Source organism: Hesperophylax consimilis, chromosome 2, assembly GCF_061612785.1.
Source record: "Hesperophylax consimilis isolate HC1 chromosome 2, BYU_Hcon_1.0, whole genome shotgun sequence".
Taxonomy (NCBI): domain Eukaryota; kingdom Metazoa; phylum Arthropoda; class Insecta; order Trichoptera; family Limnephilidae; genus Hesperophylax; species Hesperophylax consimilis.
The window spans coordinates 31079281-31092857 of NC_142837.1; the positions used below are offsets into that span (position 1 = coordinate 31079281).

Genomic DNA, 13577 nt, shown 5'->3' on the forward strand with positions numbered 1-13577 from the left:
TGTAATGAATTTATAATAGTTGCACAGAAACGTACCTTACAATAACGGTAAAATTAGATAAATATTTAATTTCCAGAGGTCTTTTTGCACAAGGAAGTTGGTAAATTCACGGAAATTTCTTCAGCACTCAAAATCGTAATTTTTGCACATGTTTGGAATTACATGAGCGATATAGTTTTCCACATTATTAACAACTGAATCCCAACGTTATTTTTTTAATTTGTCCACGCCTGAAGAAATCCGATTCTCTTGATGAATCAAGTAAAGCCATGTCGTCATTGTCGTCTTGCTAATTTTGAAAAAGCGTCGTCTTTATTTAAGCATATTCAAAAAAAAAAAGCAATCAAACGACATTCGTTTCTACTGTAAAACTTATAATGAACAATAATAAAGTGCACCGAGAAAACTAACTGGTAGAATTAAAAATCTGGTAAAATTATTCATATTCCAGTTAAAAACGGGACAGCAAGAGTTAAAAACACGAATACGTGATTATATTGAAAATTCTAATATTGTGGTATTTCGTCATTATATTCATCAGGAAAAGCACAGCTGCATGAACACGTGTTATGATGTATTCTGAATTGACTGATATTTTATTAGGAAATGGATTGCAATCACGTTTTTAACAGGATTTCAATAATATATATTATAAAATTATTAATTCATTGTTTGGCACACGAAGATAAATCGCAATATTGCGACGTAATAGTTATAGTGATGTTTCATCTGATGAAAATTTACTATCGTTAAGATGTAGAAATATACATGTAGGTACTAGGTAGTTTCATCATATTTAGAGTAACTTTGTTTCTTGAGTCTAGACTAGATAATTGAGTCTCATTTCATCTTAAAGTAATTTGAAAGTTAATAGTTATTTAAATTAGAAAACCTTATGGGAACATATTTTTAATCTACTAGTAAGCATTAGAGCTCCCATTAGAAATTATTATTTTGGCATTTTACATACATTACTCAAGGATAACTATATTAAACTATATTATGTATTAACCAATGAATAATAAAACAGCCATAAGGGTTACGGCGCCTCAAGAACCATTCAATGGATAGAAGACACCTCCGCCATAGGACACCCTATGTGGGTCGCTTGGTTTGGTGGCTTAGCAGGGGTTCCAGGGTTTATGGTTCGTCTATGTATTAGTGGCAGATGCGTCGTGGCGGGCCGGATCGGGAGAACCTTTTGACTTCTCCAGCCGGACACCCCAACGCCTTACATTACACACTGACCCCCAGATTCCAACCTACCCTCATACATGTTTCCATCTCAGATTTTCCTCTTCATCCTTCCCTTAAAAAGACCCTACGAATAGCATTACCAAAAATGATATTGGCCATCAGTTAGAGCAAATTTAATTTATTTATTTACACTTAATTTTTCGTGTTAGTAACATCACGAAATAAAACGATTTGTTCACTTTTTACTTTTTTCTTACATTAAGAGGTATAGAAATTGTGTTTAATTTAATATACAGGGTTTCCGGGGTTAAAGTGCACTAATTAGGGGAGGTGATTCTACATGACCGTACGAGTAAAAAAGATACATAACTTTTTACGAAAATCCAAATTTTTTTCCCCGTACAAAAAGACAGACCTACTAAAAATCTTTAGTGTGTACAGATAAATTACCCGATAAATTCGCTGTGAGCTTGCAGAGAACGAGGTGGCAATGTTGTGATCGGCCCGTATCCTTTGAAACTGCAAGTAAACAATAACATTAGACCGAGTGTTTGAAGTTTACAGTTATGCTACAATTCGTACGTTTTAAACCAAAGTCAAAAGAGAACTGTACTAAAATAAACAAAATTTAGTTATACTGCACGATAAAATTATTTAACTATTAATCACTTACTAATTCCATAGCTTTTGACTAATTTAACAAAATTTCAAAATGTCCACTTTTCATGTATATTTACATCACGTAGCCCGTAAACCAAACGAGTGTCTGCCTATTCATCATGGGTGAAGCCAGACACTGTCAAAGTAATTAAAATTACTGATAAATAAACACTATGTTAAAAGTAAGGCTTTGGAGAAAACACGCACTGAATAAAGATGTTCTTTCAGGTAAGTCTAAATAAATGCACGCTAAGATAAAGATACACTACATTAACAGGATTTGATTAAAACAATCAAGTTTTAAATGTTATACACTGCTAGATACATTAAATTATCAAATCCTTTGCGAATATAATAAAAGTTATTGATTCGAAGCGCGACAATTGAAGACTGACGGAACGGAACAATTTAACATTTTTTCCTGAAAAATAGCCTTAAAAGTTGGAATTTCAGAAAAAGTATTTTGTATTTTTTTACTTGTACTGTCATGCAGCATCACCTATCACCTAAGTTAGTACACTTTACCCCGGACATGCTGTATTTTAACGTTTCTATTCGTATGCTTTCATACATTTATGACACGGAAGTACTCTCGCAGTCAATCGAGATTGAATCTCACTGTGTGATCCCACATTTTTCGATATTATCATTAAGAGTACGTCATGCTTAATAAAGATTATTTTTCGGAAAATCATTTGGCGGTACTGATAACGGAGGTTTGATGAAGGTTCACATTTATTTAACGCCCACGAATTTTCAACTACTTTTTTTTTCAGGCTGACACCCACGGATGTAAGTTATTTAAATTCAAGATTAATAAAAACAGTATCTTATTAAAATATTATGAATTTGTATAAATTTCTGTAAGCGAAGGATTTTATTTTTTCAAACGATTATTGTGTAATTTCTCGAGGTATTTATTATAAAACAGTTTAGATATTTTTACTATGGTTTTCATAATTAATTAAAATAACCCCACTGAAAGATTAACTTTCTAGACCTGCAAGAGCGAATTTGACCAAAAGTCCTTTCAATACACCAAGCCACGCCAAATATTTCTGTCGTTAAGAAACTGACTTTATTTTAAAGTATTGTGTCATTTAAAATGAACGTTTTGTATGTATAACGTGATAATCAGAGCTTAACAATATCCGAACCAATGTTTGGGTTCATTTTAAATGGCACAATACTTTATTTTAAAGTATTGTGCCATTTAAAATTAACGTTTTGTATGTGTAATGTGATAGTCAGAGCTTTACAATATCCGAACCAATGTTTGGAGTGATTAAATTATTTATTCATTATTCGTTTAATTTGATATTGTTTTAGTTAATTATTAATTCGTTTCATCTTTTTCACGTAGAAATGTGTTAATGTGTGTATTTTTGTATTTCAGCGGCTCAATTTAACACTTACGTTACCTTGAAACTTCAAAACGTCAAATCAACAACGGTTGTAGTGAAAGGAGCCGATCCTTGCTGGGAACAAGACTTTCTTTTGTAAGTATAAGTAATACATTTTTTACTTACATCCCCCGAGCCAAATTTTTTGCCAAACATTGGAGAAAAAATTACAAAAGTACGGTACATCACAGACTCTCTTCATTACATTTTTTTCGACTTCGATCAATTTCAAAAACATTTTTTAAATGAGAATTGAAAGAAAAATACTGAGGGGTTACGAATAACCTGACAATATTTGAAAATCTCCTATTAACATCACAGTAATCTAAAAATGTATCTAGTGTTGTGATGGAGGAAGCCAGCTGATGAATTGTACACACTACGCCTGAGTGAGACCCAAATGCGATGACAACTTATCCACTGACCGGTCTAACATTATTATTAGTTTAACATGAAATAGGTAGGTAAGTAGTGGTGAATGCAAAATTAACTTATTATTAACGTGTAGTGTGTGTGCATGTACTATACCACTCTAGTGATTTTTGGTATATTATTCCATGTTTGGAAAAACGTTTTAAGCAATCGCTTGCCAAAATTATAGAATCTAAAATTATGAAATAAATGATCAAATCTAGGTAAATTGTTGGCTTTAAACCGCAGTAAGCAATTTGTTATGTTTACATAAAAATATTTTAAGGAATGGTATTAATTAAATAATATGGTAAATGTATTTATTTTTATACATATGACACCAATTGTTCAAATAGATAATATTGTGTTGCGATTAAACAAAAATTTAATATAAAAATAAAAATTTTATTACGTAAAATACTTTGTGAGAGAAAAATAATATATCAAAATTACTTACTAGGTTATCATTACGTGTGGTTAGAATTAAGATAATCCATATTTATTTTCATATAATTTATGTGTAATATTACCTTTGATATCACATTCACAAAATAAGCAATTTAAAAAAAGCAAAAAAATCATGTTTTGCAATTTGTTAGTTGAAATGTTGCTTTATGGTGGGTTTTCAATTGTTTGATTTCATATTTTAGATATTCATTTGTTAAGAAAATGTAGTTTCTTTTTAATTCCAACCAATTTAACTAATGGGAAATTTGTTAAATTGAGTCATAATTGTCGAATGCTGTTAAAATATGTTTTCGCAAATATGACAGAATAAAAATGATTATTACATTTATACTATTCCTCTGAAGTAAGAAATTTAATATTACCAGGTAGGAGTTTGCAAAGAACTTATTTTGAACGCATTGCAGAATGCAGAAGCATACGATGCGGATGTTTGAAATAGGGTGATATTGAGAAGTTCTCAAGAATTCAATTGAAGTTTATTATTGAATTGCGTTGCTGCACTTGCACAGGATGCTTCCTGGCAAGAGGCAAAATCAATTTTCTATTTTTCTTATTTGACTTATTGTAATGTACATAATATGTATCCATATTCACTTATTTATACGCAGTAGAAGTAATAAAAGGAAGGAAATATGCAGAAATTTGGTAGCATTCTAAAATGGATGAATGGACGGTATGTGATGGATATTTTAGGGAAAGGAATGAGACAAAGTTCAGGGAACCAATGTGTCCAGGAGTGACGGTCGTATGAATACATCCCTCTCACTGCGGTGCAAGTTGATGCGTCGAGAGAGAGGCTGGAGAGGTCAAAAGATATCCCTCAAGCAGTCTCTCGATCCGACTCGTAGTAGATGGGCAAACAAATACGCCGCCAAGACCTAGACAAACCTTACCCCAACAACCCAAACACCCCTACTAAGTCATCAAACGTTGCGTACCACTGGGGGTAACCTATAGTGGGGGTTTTGGTTATCCAATAAATGGTTCCCAGAGCGGCGTTAAAATAACGTTACTAGGTAAAACTAATAAAATATTGTGTTCGTAAATAAAATGTTTTATTTTTATATGAATGTATACAATCCCTAGAAATGTGTTATTTACGGTTTTAAATAAAACTGATTTATATTAGAACTTTTGATATTTTGGCCTTAGATAAGCCAAAAGAATTAATTATCTGCTCGAGAACAATAATTTTCGATATTTTCTTGTGTAAAATATTTTAATCGTCTTTACCAGATGTCAGAAAATTTTTACTTACATCGGGCACAGTGACACGCCCACAGTATACTTCTTTAGTTTATCTCGTCGATGAATATAATAAAGTAGGTACATTTGCATAAGTTCGTAAAATAAAAAAAAAAACTTATCTAACTCTTACGATTTACACTAACGAGATCGGAAAAGTCAATAGGATAAATATGTTTTAACTAATTTCTCCTAAGTTAACGTAAAAATTTTGTAAACATAAAACAGAAAATTACAGATATAACATTATTCCACAATTAATTGAATAACACCCACCATTCTCATCACTGTTGGCTTCAATATACCCTTTCACATGCCTGTAATTCATAACTTTGATTAATATTCACGATCTTATGTATCTGCCAAAAGCACTATCACAACAAATATCTATATAAATCCAACGGATAAAAAAAAGAACGGGGGCGAAAATAATATAATGGACTGCGTTGGGTTACTGAACGTAAAATGAGTAATTTTATTAAAGTGATATATTTTTGGGGTATTCTGCCGTGTTACGTATATAACACAATAAATATATAAATCACACAATAAAATAAGATTATTTTAGGAGCGGGGCGAAAACAAGGAAATAGACTTGAAATGGAAAATTATTTTGTGGCGAATAATTACTAAATATTGTCTGGTAATATTAATTAAAAACCCAGTTTAATATTTTCATAGTAAATTTCCGGAAACTGGAATTTCTGAGGATCTAGTGATTTACATGATTGAAAAAAGTAAATACAATGCTCGAGTGATTCTCATGTTGAGTTTTACAAAGTTTTGTAATCCCTGTGCGAAAATCTGAGAGTGCATTTGGTAGTTGTAAGAATAAAGCAACATTTTAGACTTATTGCTACAAGAGTAGAAGGAATATAAAAATATTATCAGGTTATTCTTAACCCTGGAATGTTTGCCTCACTTAAATATTAACTAAACCTCGTCTGGGAATTTCGAGAAATTCATTAAAATTATTGATCAACACATAGTAACAACAAAACAAATAAAATGTTCAATGCGTAGAAATTGTGCATTTTCTAACAAAATTATCACCAGTTGAAATACCAGTAACCTACATATTTTAATCATTTTTTTCTATAATTGTTTGAAATAAAAATTGCTTATTTTCGTTTAATTTACATAAAAGGAATCGAGATAGTTAGTAATATTAGTACTGGGCTTTTCTTAGTAATATTTTCAATTTATCTCAAGGTTCGCATTCCGAGTAATGGTCTACCTAAAGCGAATATGTTTTTATAATTAGTTGAAAAAAATTGTTATTTTTTCTTAGAATATGGAATATTAGATAACAGTTCAAAATAAACAGCAGCTACCGAGATATAGTAAGAATTATGGTAACACAAATGTATTATAATATACACAGGGTGTCCGGGAGTAAAGTGCGCCAATTTCGGGGTGATTCCACAACTTTTCTAGTATTCCAACGTTTTAAAGTAGTTTTTAGGTAAAATAAGATGGATTGCCTGTTTGGGAAAATAAATATTGTTCTATAAAAAAATACTTTTTTTTGGGAAAATAAATATTGAAATTTCGAAAAAATTTATTTGCCTTTTTTAATTCTGCCATTATATAGAATCACCTCCCGAAGTTAGCGCACTTTACTCTCAGACCCCCTGTACATAAACTAAATATTAAGATCTATACACAAAGATATCTTTTGTTAACCTTTGTCATAGAGGAGCAATCTACTTGGCTCTAAATCCAATTGCAATTGACTTTGTGATGGTTTGAACAATCACATAAATAAACGAAATGAATGTACTCCAAAAATTTTTTGTTTGGGCTAACAGATAAGATTTATTGACAGGCGGGCTTGAAGAAACACATTCCCACGGGAAGGGAGAGATCGGAGGGGCAGTCAATTCTTGAACGTGGATACGTTGACAGCTCCGAGAAATCAATACAAATCAGAAGTGTTGTGTGAAATTACAGTTAATTAGTGAATTCAAATGGTGTTAGAAAGCTTTGTTGTATATTGAATTAAAGTGAAATATTATTGAACCGGTGTTTGTGTAAAGTGAAAGTGGTTGTACTCAGTGGAGGTAGGAACAATTGGATAATTTGTAGAGCGCCGTTTTGTGAAAAATCACCCCAGGGGCGCTAAGAGTTGGGCGATCGCGATTATAATATAAAATGTGTTAAATTAAACGTGATTTCGTAAATATGTAGTTCAAACTAAATTACTTGTTTTAAAAACATAAAAATAATAATAATAATGATTGCGTTGTAAAACAGAGATTAGGGAGGTACAATTGTATTTACAGAATTATTTAATTACCCTTTTAAAGGCGTAGGGAGGGGACCAAACTTGAACAAGTTGCAAGGATTTCGCTAAAAGGAGGAAAGAAGCCGATAGGGAGGTGACCGAAAATTAAACTGATTTAGCTATGTAGTGTGTAACCAGGTAAGTTTCACACTAGGATTTGAAGGTGACTAACAGGGTGAGTTTTTTTATATTATTTATTAAATAACAGAAGTCCCTTTAAAGGACGGATACAGCATCCAAGTTTACAACCCCTGCAGCCCAAATAATGTTTCAGAAAGGGAATGTGTCAATCAGACTATCTATCAGCTGAAAAAGGGAGACGGGCCAATGACCCTTTCATATATAGGACAAGACGCAGGTACAGTCAGTCAAAGGGGAAGTTTTGCTAGCGTATGACCGCCGGAATAGAAAGCGATCGGATGCAACCAGACGGAACAAAATGAATACTTTTCTTCTGTTATTTGACTTTCTAATTTAATACTTTTCATCTATTGTTCGACTTTCTAAGTTACGAATTGGGATGCACAAAAACAAATCTAGAGTCAAAAGAGGGAGATGGTAATCTCCGAAATAAAACTACCAACCGAAGAACTTTTCTCAACAGGTACCTTTCGAGAGGTAGGCAGCCTCTTTAAATTAAATGCAAAAATCAAACCAATTATCCGTTTATACCTACCTGAGAGGATAGGTATTCAATAGAAGTTACCCATACCTAATACACGAGGATGCTAGTAACCTCATAAAATAATTACTAGAACCAAATATTAAAATACAGACAGTCCTCATCCTAAATTTGGCATTTCGAGTAGACCTTACATATATCTCACATGATAATTGGCTGAATGGGTAGGCACACAACCTATCGCTAAAAAGCAGGCTAAATGTCGACAAGATCGTCGTGTGTTATCTATGTTATTGACCTAGAAAGGGATGTAAATCCCCGACGACGAGGGAGTTACAACGTTTTCTAGAGGTGGCACGTAACTTAGGACCTTACGTGTCACATTTTCGCGACTAGATTCGTGACAAGGAATGTCATGGTTTTCCCTTTCTACACTCAGTAAAGTAGATTTTCCTGGAGGTGTATGAGGTTGGGGCAATTCTGAAATTGGTGATGAGACCTGGTTTTCTTTATTCTGGCGTGACGGTTGCCGATTTGGAACAAGGGGAGACCCGGCCGGTTGTGATATCCAGACACGCAGATATCGATCGCCTTGCTCAAATTATCATCCATCGGTTTTGTTTGGTAAAGAGGAGGAGCCAATCTTAACTTGAAAAAAATTCATTTCCTTTCCTCTCCTTCCCCTCCCGAAATATATACATGGATGGCGCCGACAACTAACACCATAAATTTATCGTATGTATATCACATATATAAAATCTAACACTTTATTATGTTCACATTACCCTACGATAGATAGAATCGCGTAGCTAGTTGGGGGAGCAGGCGACTTAGAAGATAAGGTTTATGAAATGGCTTTAAAACACAGCGGTAATGGATTCAACTCACTCTATCTCAAAAGAACCGAGGGATACCACACATACATAGATTACTAGGTTTCTAAACCGAGAAACAAAAAACCAACACAACGTTCGGTGAAGCCTTTTTATACTGAACCGTCACGTGAAATGAGTACGTTCAAGGTCGTACGTCACGTAGACAAACTAGGATGTACACACTTGAAGGGGTGTGTAATAAGGAGAGGGACAAAGGCTTGAAAGACGGAAGGGAGGACATTCCAACCCCGGATATATACATAACCAAAGCCTTATGGAAAAGTTACCTATGGGACTTAAGGAAAATTTATCGTAGAAAGAAGAGAAGGAAAAGTTTGAAGTAGAAAGGGCTTATCATTACAACTTGAAAACCTTCTTTTTCCTCTTCCACTGCCCTAAAATAGGATGCCAAAGCTTTACCAGCTCCATACAGTTAAAATTCTTGTATGATTTCTCATAACAGTAAAACTTTTAAAAACCGCACAATTGATATAGACACCGTAATTATCAAATCGAAATATTTCACATTTTAGCACTACATGAAATCGTATTTTTAAAATAAGTTCTTCGCTATGCGGAAGGTTTTATGGGGCGGAATTCGTTTTCAAAGATTTTAGAAATTTAATTAAAACAATACCTTGTTTATTTACAAAATTATATTATCTTTAAAAATATAGCTACTTTTGTTGGTCAATCCCCAAAAATAATATTTATTAAAATATCGGAAAAAGGTTAAATCGAAGCCATTATTTATTTTTATTAAATACCTAGTTAAATTATTTTAAGTTCAAAATAATTTTCCGAAAACCGTTATTATTCAAAAACAAAATTTCAAAGTTGATGTATTTATAACGGAATAGAATAAAAGTTCTAAGAAAGGTAATATCCTTCATGAAATAATAATCTTCCAAAAGCTTTCCGATACAAAAAGTTGGAATTCAAAAAATAATATCTTTTTCGGTATTAAAATTCTCGAAAAATTTAAAAAGCAATATGAAGAAAAGTTTACACGCTTTTCTTTCCAAGACTTAGGTTTTTTTTATTTTATGCAAGGTTTTAAAATAAAATTTTTGGGTTTGGTTGAAACCGAATTAAAAAAATATTGATAAACATGAATTACATTCCTAACATGTTAATAATGGTCCATTTGTGTGTCCTACGTAATTGGAACTGGTGAAAAATTTCTGTAAATCGATGCCGGTAAAGCACCGACCCATTTGTTATATTTTATCGTACAATTTCCTTCTTTCAACGTGAATATGTACACGAAAATCACACCGACTTGTCTTCAAGGTAGTACTAAGCCTTTTTCAACAAATTCAAATTTCTGACTATTTTCTGGCCATCGTTAAACTTCAAATCCTTTTCCAGAAAGGTGATGGTTAGAGAAATGTAGGAACTGGACAAATGACATCCCGGTAGGAACTAAGCATATTCTCATTTCAAAACCAAACAATATTCTTACAACCGTTAATATTAAACAAGACACCAGTAGATCGATTAGTGCCCACCTATCCATTGAGGGCAGTGGGGACAGAAAAATGTAGGCAAGAGTAAGAGACTGTTGCATCCCCAATTGGGGTATATTATGGAGATGAAGGTAAATGGGAGAAGAAGGAGATGTTGAAAAGGAAGGTGGAAAGTACCTGGCTATTCAGATCTGGTTACTAAACTCGCCTTTTACCATATCAGCAACGTTTCGATTCTAAATTATGGTCTTTCACCTAGGCGATACCATCAGAAATATACTGTAACAAAAAAATTTTCTCAGGCTTTAAACAAAAAATTGTTTTTTTAAATATTCCTATATATTTTGATTTCTTTACTAAACTAGTAAATAATTTTATTTCCTAAATAACATATTTGTTTGATAAGTAGAAATAAGTTTCTTAAGGCATTACATCTCACCTTTGGGGATGATGTGAAAATGGTTTCCATTAAGGACGTAGAACTCTTTTATATTATATCATTTTGTTACCTAGCAGGGACCATTGTCGGAGGAGTAACAGAATGGTACAAATTGAGGCACAGGACTCATGGAGGTCTTAGCTAGAAGTGCTTTTAACTCGTGACGCGCGGGTGTGAATCTGACGCATTTATCCACTCGGCTACTAGCCAGTTAAACTGATATGTTTTGAAGGTTTCAATGTTAAACAACACAAAAATAATATAATAAAATACTAACGGATTTCCGGCTAAATATTGTTAGGATAGTAAGTCTCCGAAAAATAAAAATCGAAATCAATTTTTGATTTGCGCTTCGACCTAGAAAAAACTTCGTTTATTTGTGAATTAAATAATTCATACTTCATTCCTCACACAACGTAGATATTTACCTCAATTAGAGATAGCACAGAAAAAAATTCGCCTGCGACGCTTTTCCTGTGAGGATTATAACAAATTTCCCACTCACTTCAATCTCTTCACTTGCTCCAGTTGGAGATACCATAGTAGTTCACAGGATATTGTGAGGTATAAGCAATTCTTTTTTGTAATATTTTTCTACGTAATCTACATATTTAAATAAAAAATTATAATATTTATTTTTAAATAACCTTTAAAAATGCAAAATAATATTTTCATAAGCAAATTGTGTAATACGCAATTGAAAATGATAACATCGCGGCATTTTGAATTTGTTGAATTATTTTAAATTTTTAAAAGTTCATAATATTATCTTTAAATCACTATTTTTTACCATAGCATTACCTTGTACAAAAAGCCATTAATAAAATTATAGAAAAATAGTGGTCTGTTGTTTTACGTAGGTATACGGCAAAGATATTAGAAGAACGAGATATGCTATGTTGTCCGCCGGACCGTAGGCGGAGTACTACCTAATTAGGGTACTTTGAATACTATCGGGACGTGTACGCACAGAAATCTGTTCTATGTATTAGTGCGGATACCTTAGCGTAAGCGAAGGTGTGCAGTAGTATTGGTGAACAAAACCGGCGACACTGGGCACAACAATTCCACACAACTGCTCATAGCACATCTCGTTCTTCTAATATCTTTGGTATACGGCTTTTAAAATGGGCCCCCAAACTACTCCCATCGGCCACTTCACGGCTGAAATTGACCTTGTTTATAACCCCGTGTAAGTTCGGGTACACTCAGCTTGTATATTTATATTTCTAATTTATTATGACTACTCGTTCTTTCCCTGTTAAACTGTGTGTACAAATTAAGCTGCCCCTTCTTGCTTGGAACCTGGCAAAGCACCTGCAGATGTGGGTGCTTTCTTGACCAATCGACTCTAGAACTCCATTAGCACAGATGTTTGTTGTATCGTCGAATTGATAAATCGTTTCCTATAAGAAAGACTGTTCGATAATCCTCTTATCTATGTTTTCAATCTATTAAATGACATATTTTATTACCTATATATCCTTAAAAATATGTATATACCAAAAAATTCAAATCAATGAAAAGTTATAGAATCATCAATAGCATTACAGTTAATCGTCCATATATATAACGTGATTTTTCACAGGTAAAAATCATAGGTAGATATTTGTGCTAATATACATTTTTTCCGTACTTTACAATACTTATGGCGGTTGTAGTAAATGGGAGCTGAACTATTATTGGCCTACGTTGGAAAGGGTGGCAGCACTTAAAGTTATCGTGTTAAGTAGTTTCTACATAATTTTGCATAATAATATTAAAGTGGCATAAAGTTTAAAAATAAATCATACTGCTGTTGAAATAATCGGATATTTCGTAGCCGCTGCCATCCGGTTATTGAAATTACCCTTATAAGAGTACCTATTTATATACAGCGCCCTTGAGATGATTACAAAAACGGCGCAATAAAAATTAGCCAATTAACATTATAATTATTATTATTATTCAATTGAATAAACTAAAAATTATATATTTCTGGAAATCACAAACGCATTTTTGCACAATAAATTTTTTTTTTGTTGTTTTGTGATGTGTGTTGTATAAAAACATTGATTATAAAAAAAAGAAAAATTATTCAAACTGCTTTGCACTGAACAGATAAAATAGATACAAATTGAAATATTATATATGCCTTCCATGAAGATTTGATTTTAAATCAATGCCGCCATTGACTTAGAACCCTTTGACTATTATATCGATAGCCATCAACATTGCATACTCTGTTTCTCTTACATTTCTTGACATTGAATATCACCATTTCTTTTTATTTTGATTTTGTACTGAGAGACGCCCGCATCGCATACTTTTTTTGGTATCTCAGTGAACGCGTTAGCTTTAAGCTAAGTTTCCCGAAGAGGTAGGCAGAAAGGAACGACCGCGAAATAATTGTGTCTTAGCACACACTCTTTGATTCACTCACATACATACGTATTCTAAAACATTTTCTTCTTTTATTCTGATCCTTGACCCCGACTCCCGTGTACATAAGATAAATAAGT

At 32.8% G+C, this 13577-nt stretch overlaps 1 protein-coding gene across 1 annotated transcript in view; it reads left to right on the forward strand.

Moving 5' to 3' along the window:
* Positions 1-13577, forward strand: part of LOC149425905 (phorbol ester/diacylglycerol-binding protein unc-13-like) — a 304195-nt gene that overhangs the window by 41880 nt on the left and 248738 nt on the right. The window contains exon 3 of the mRNA XM_089643854.1: positions 3254-3356. Within this exon, the coding sequence (XP_089499980.1) occupies positions 3254-3356 (103 nt within the window). The remainder of the gene's footprint in view (positions 1-3253; positions 3357-13577) is intronic.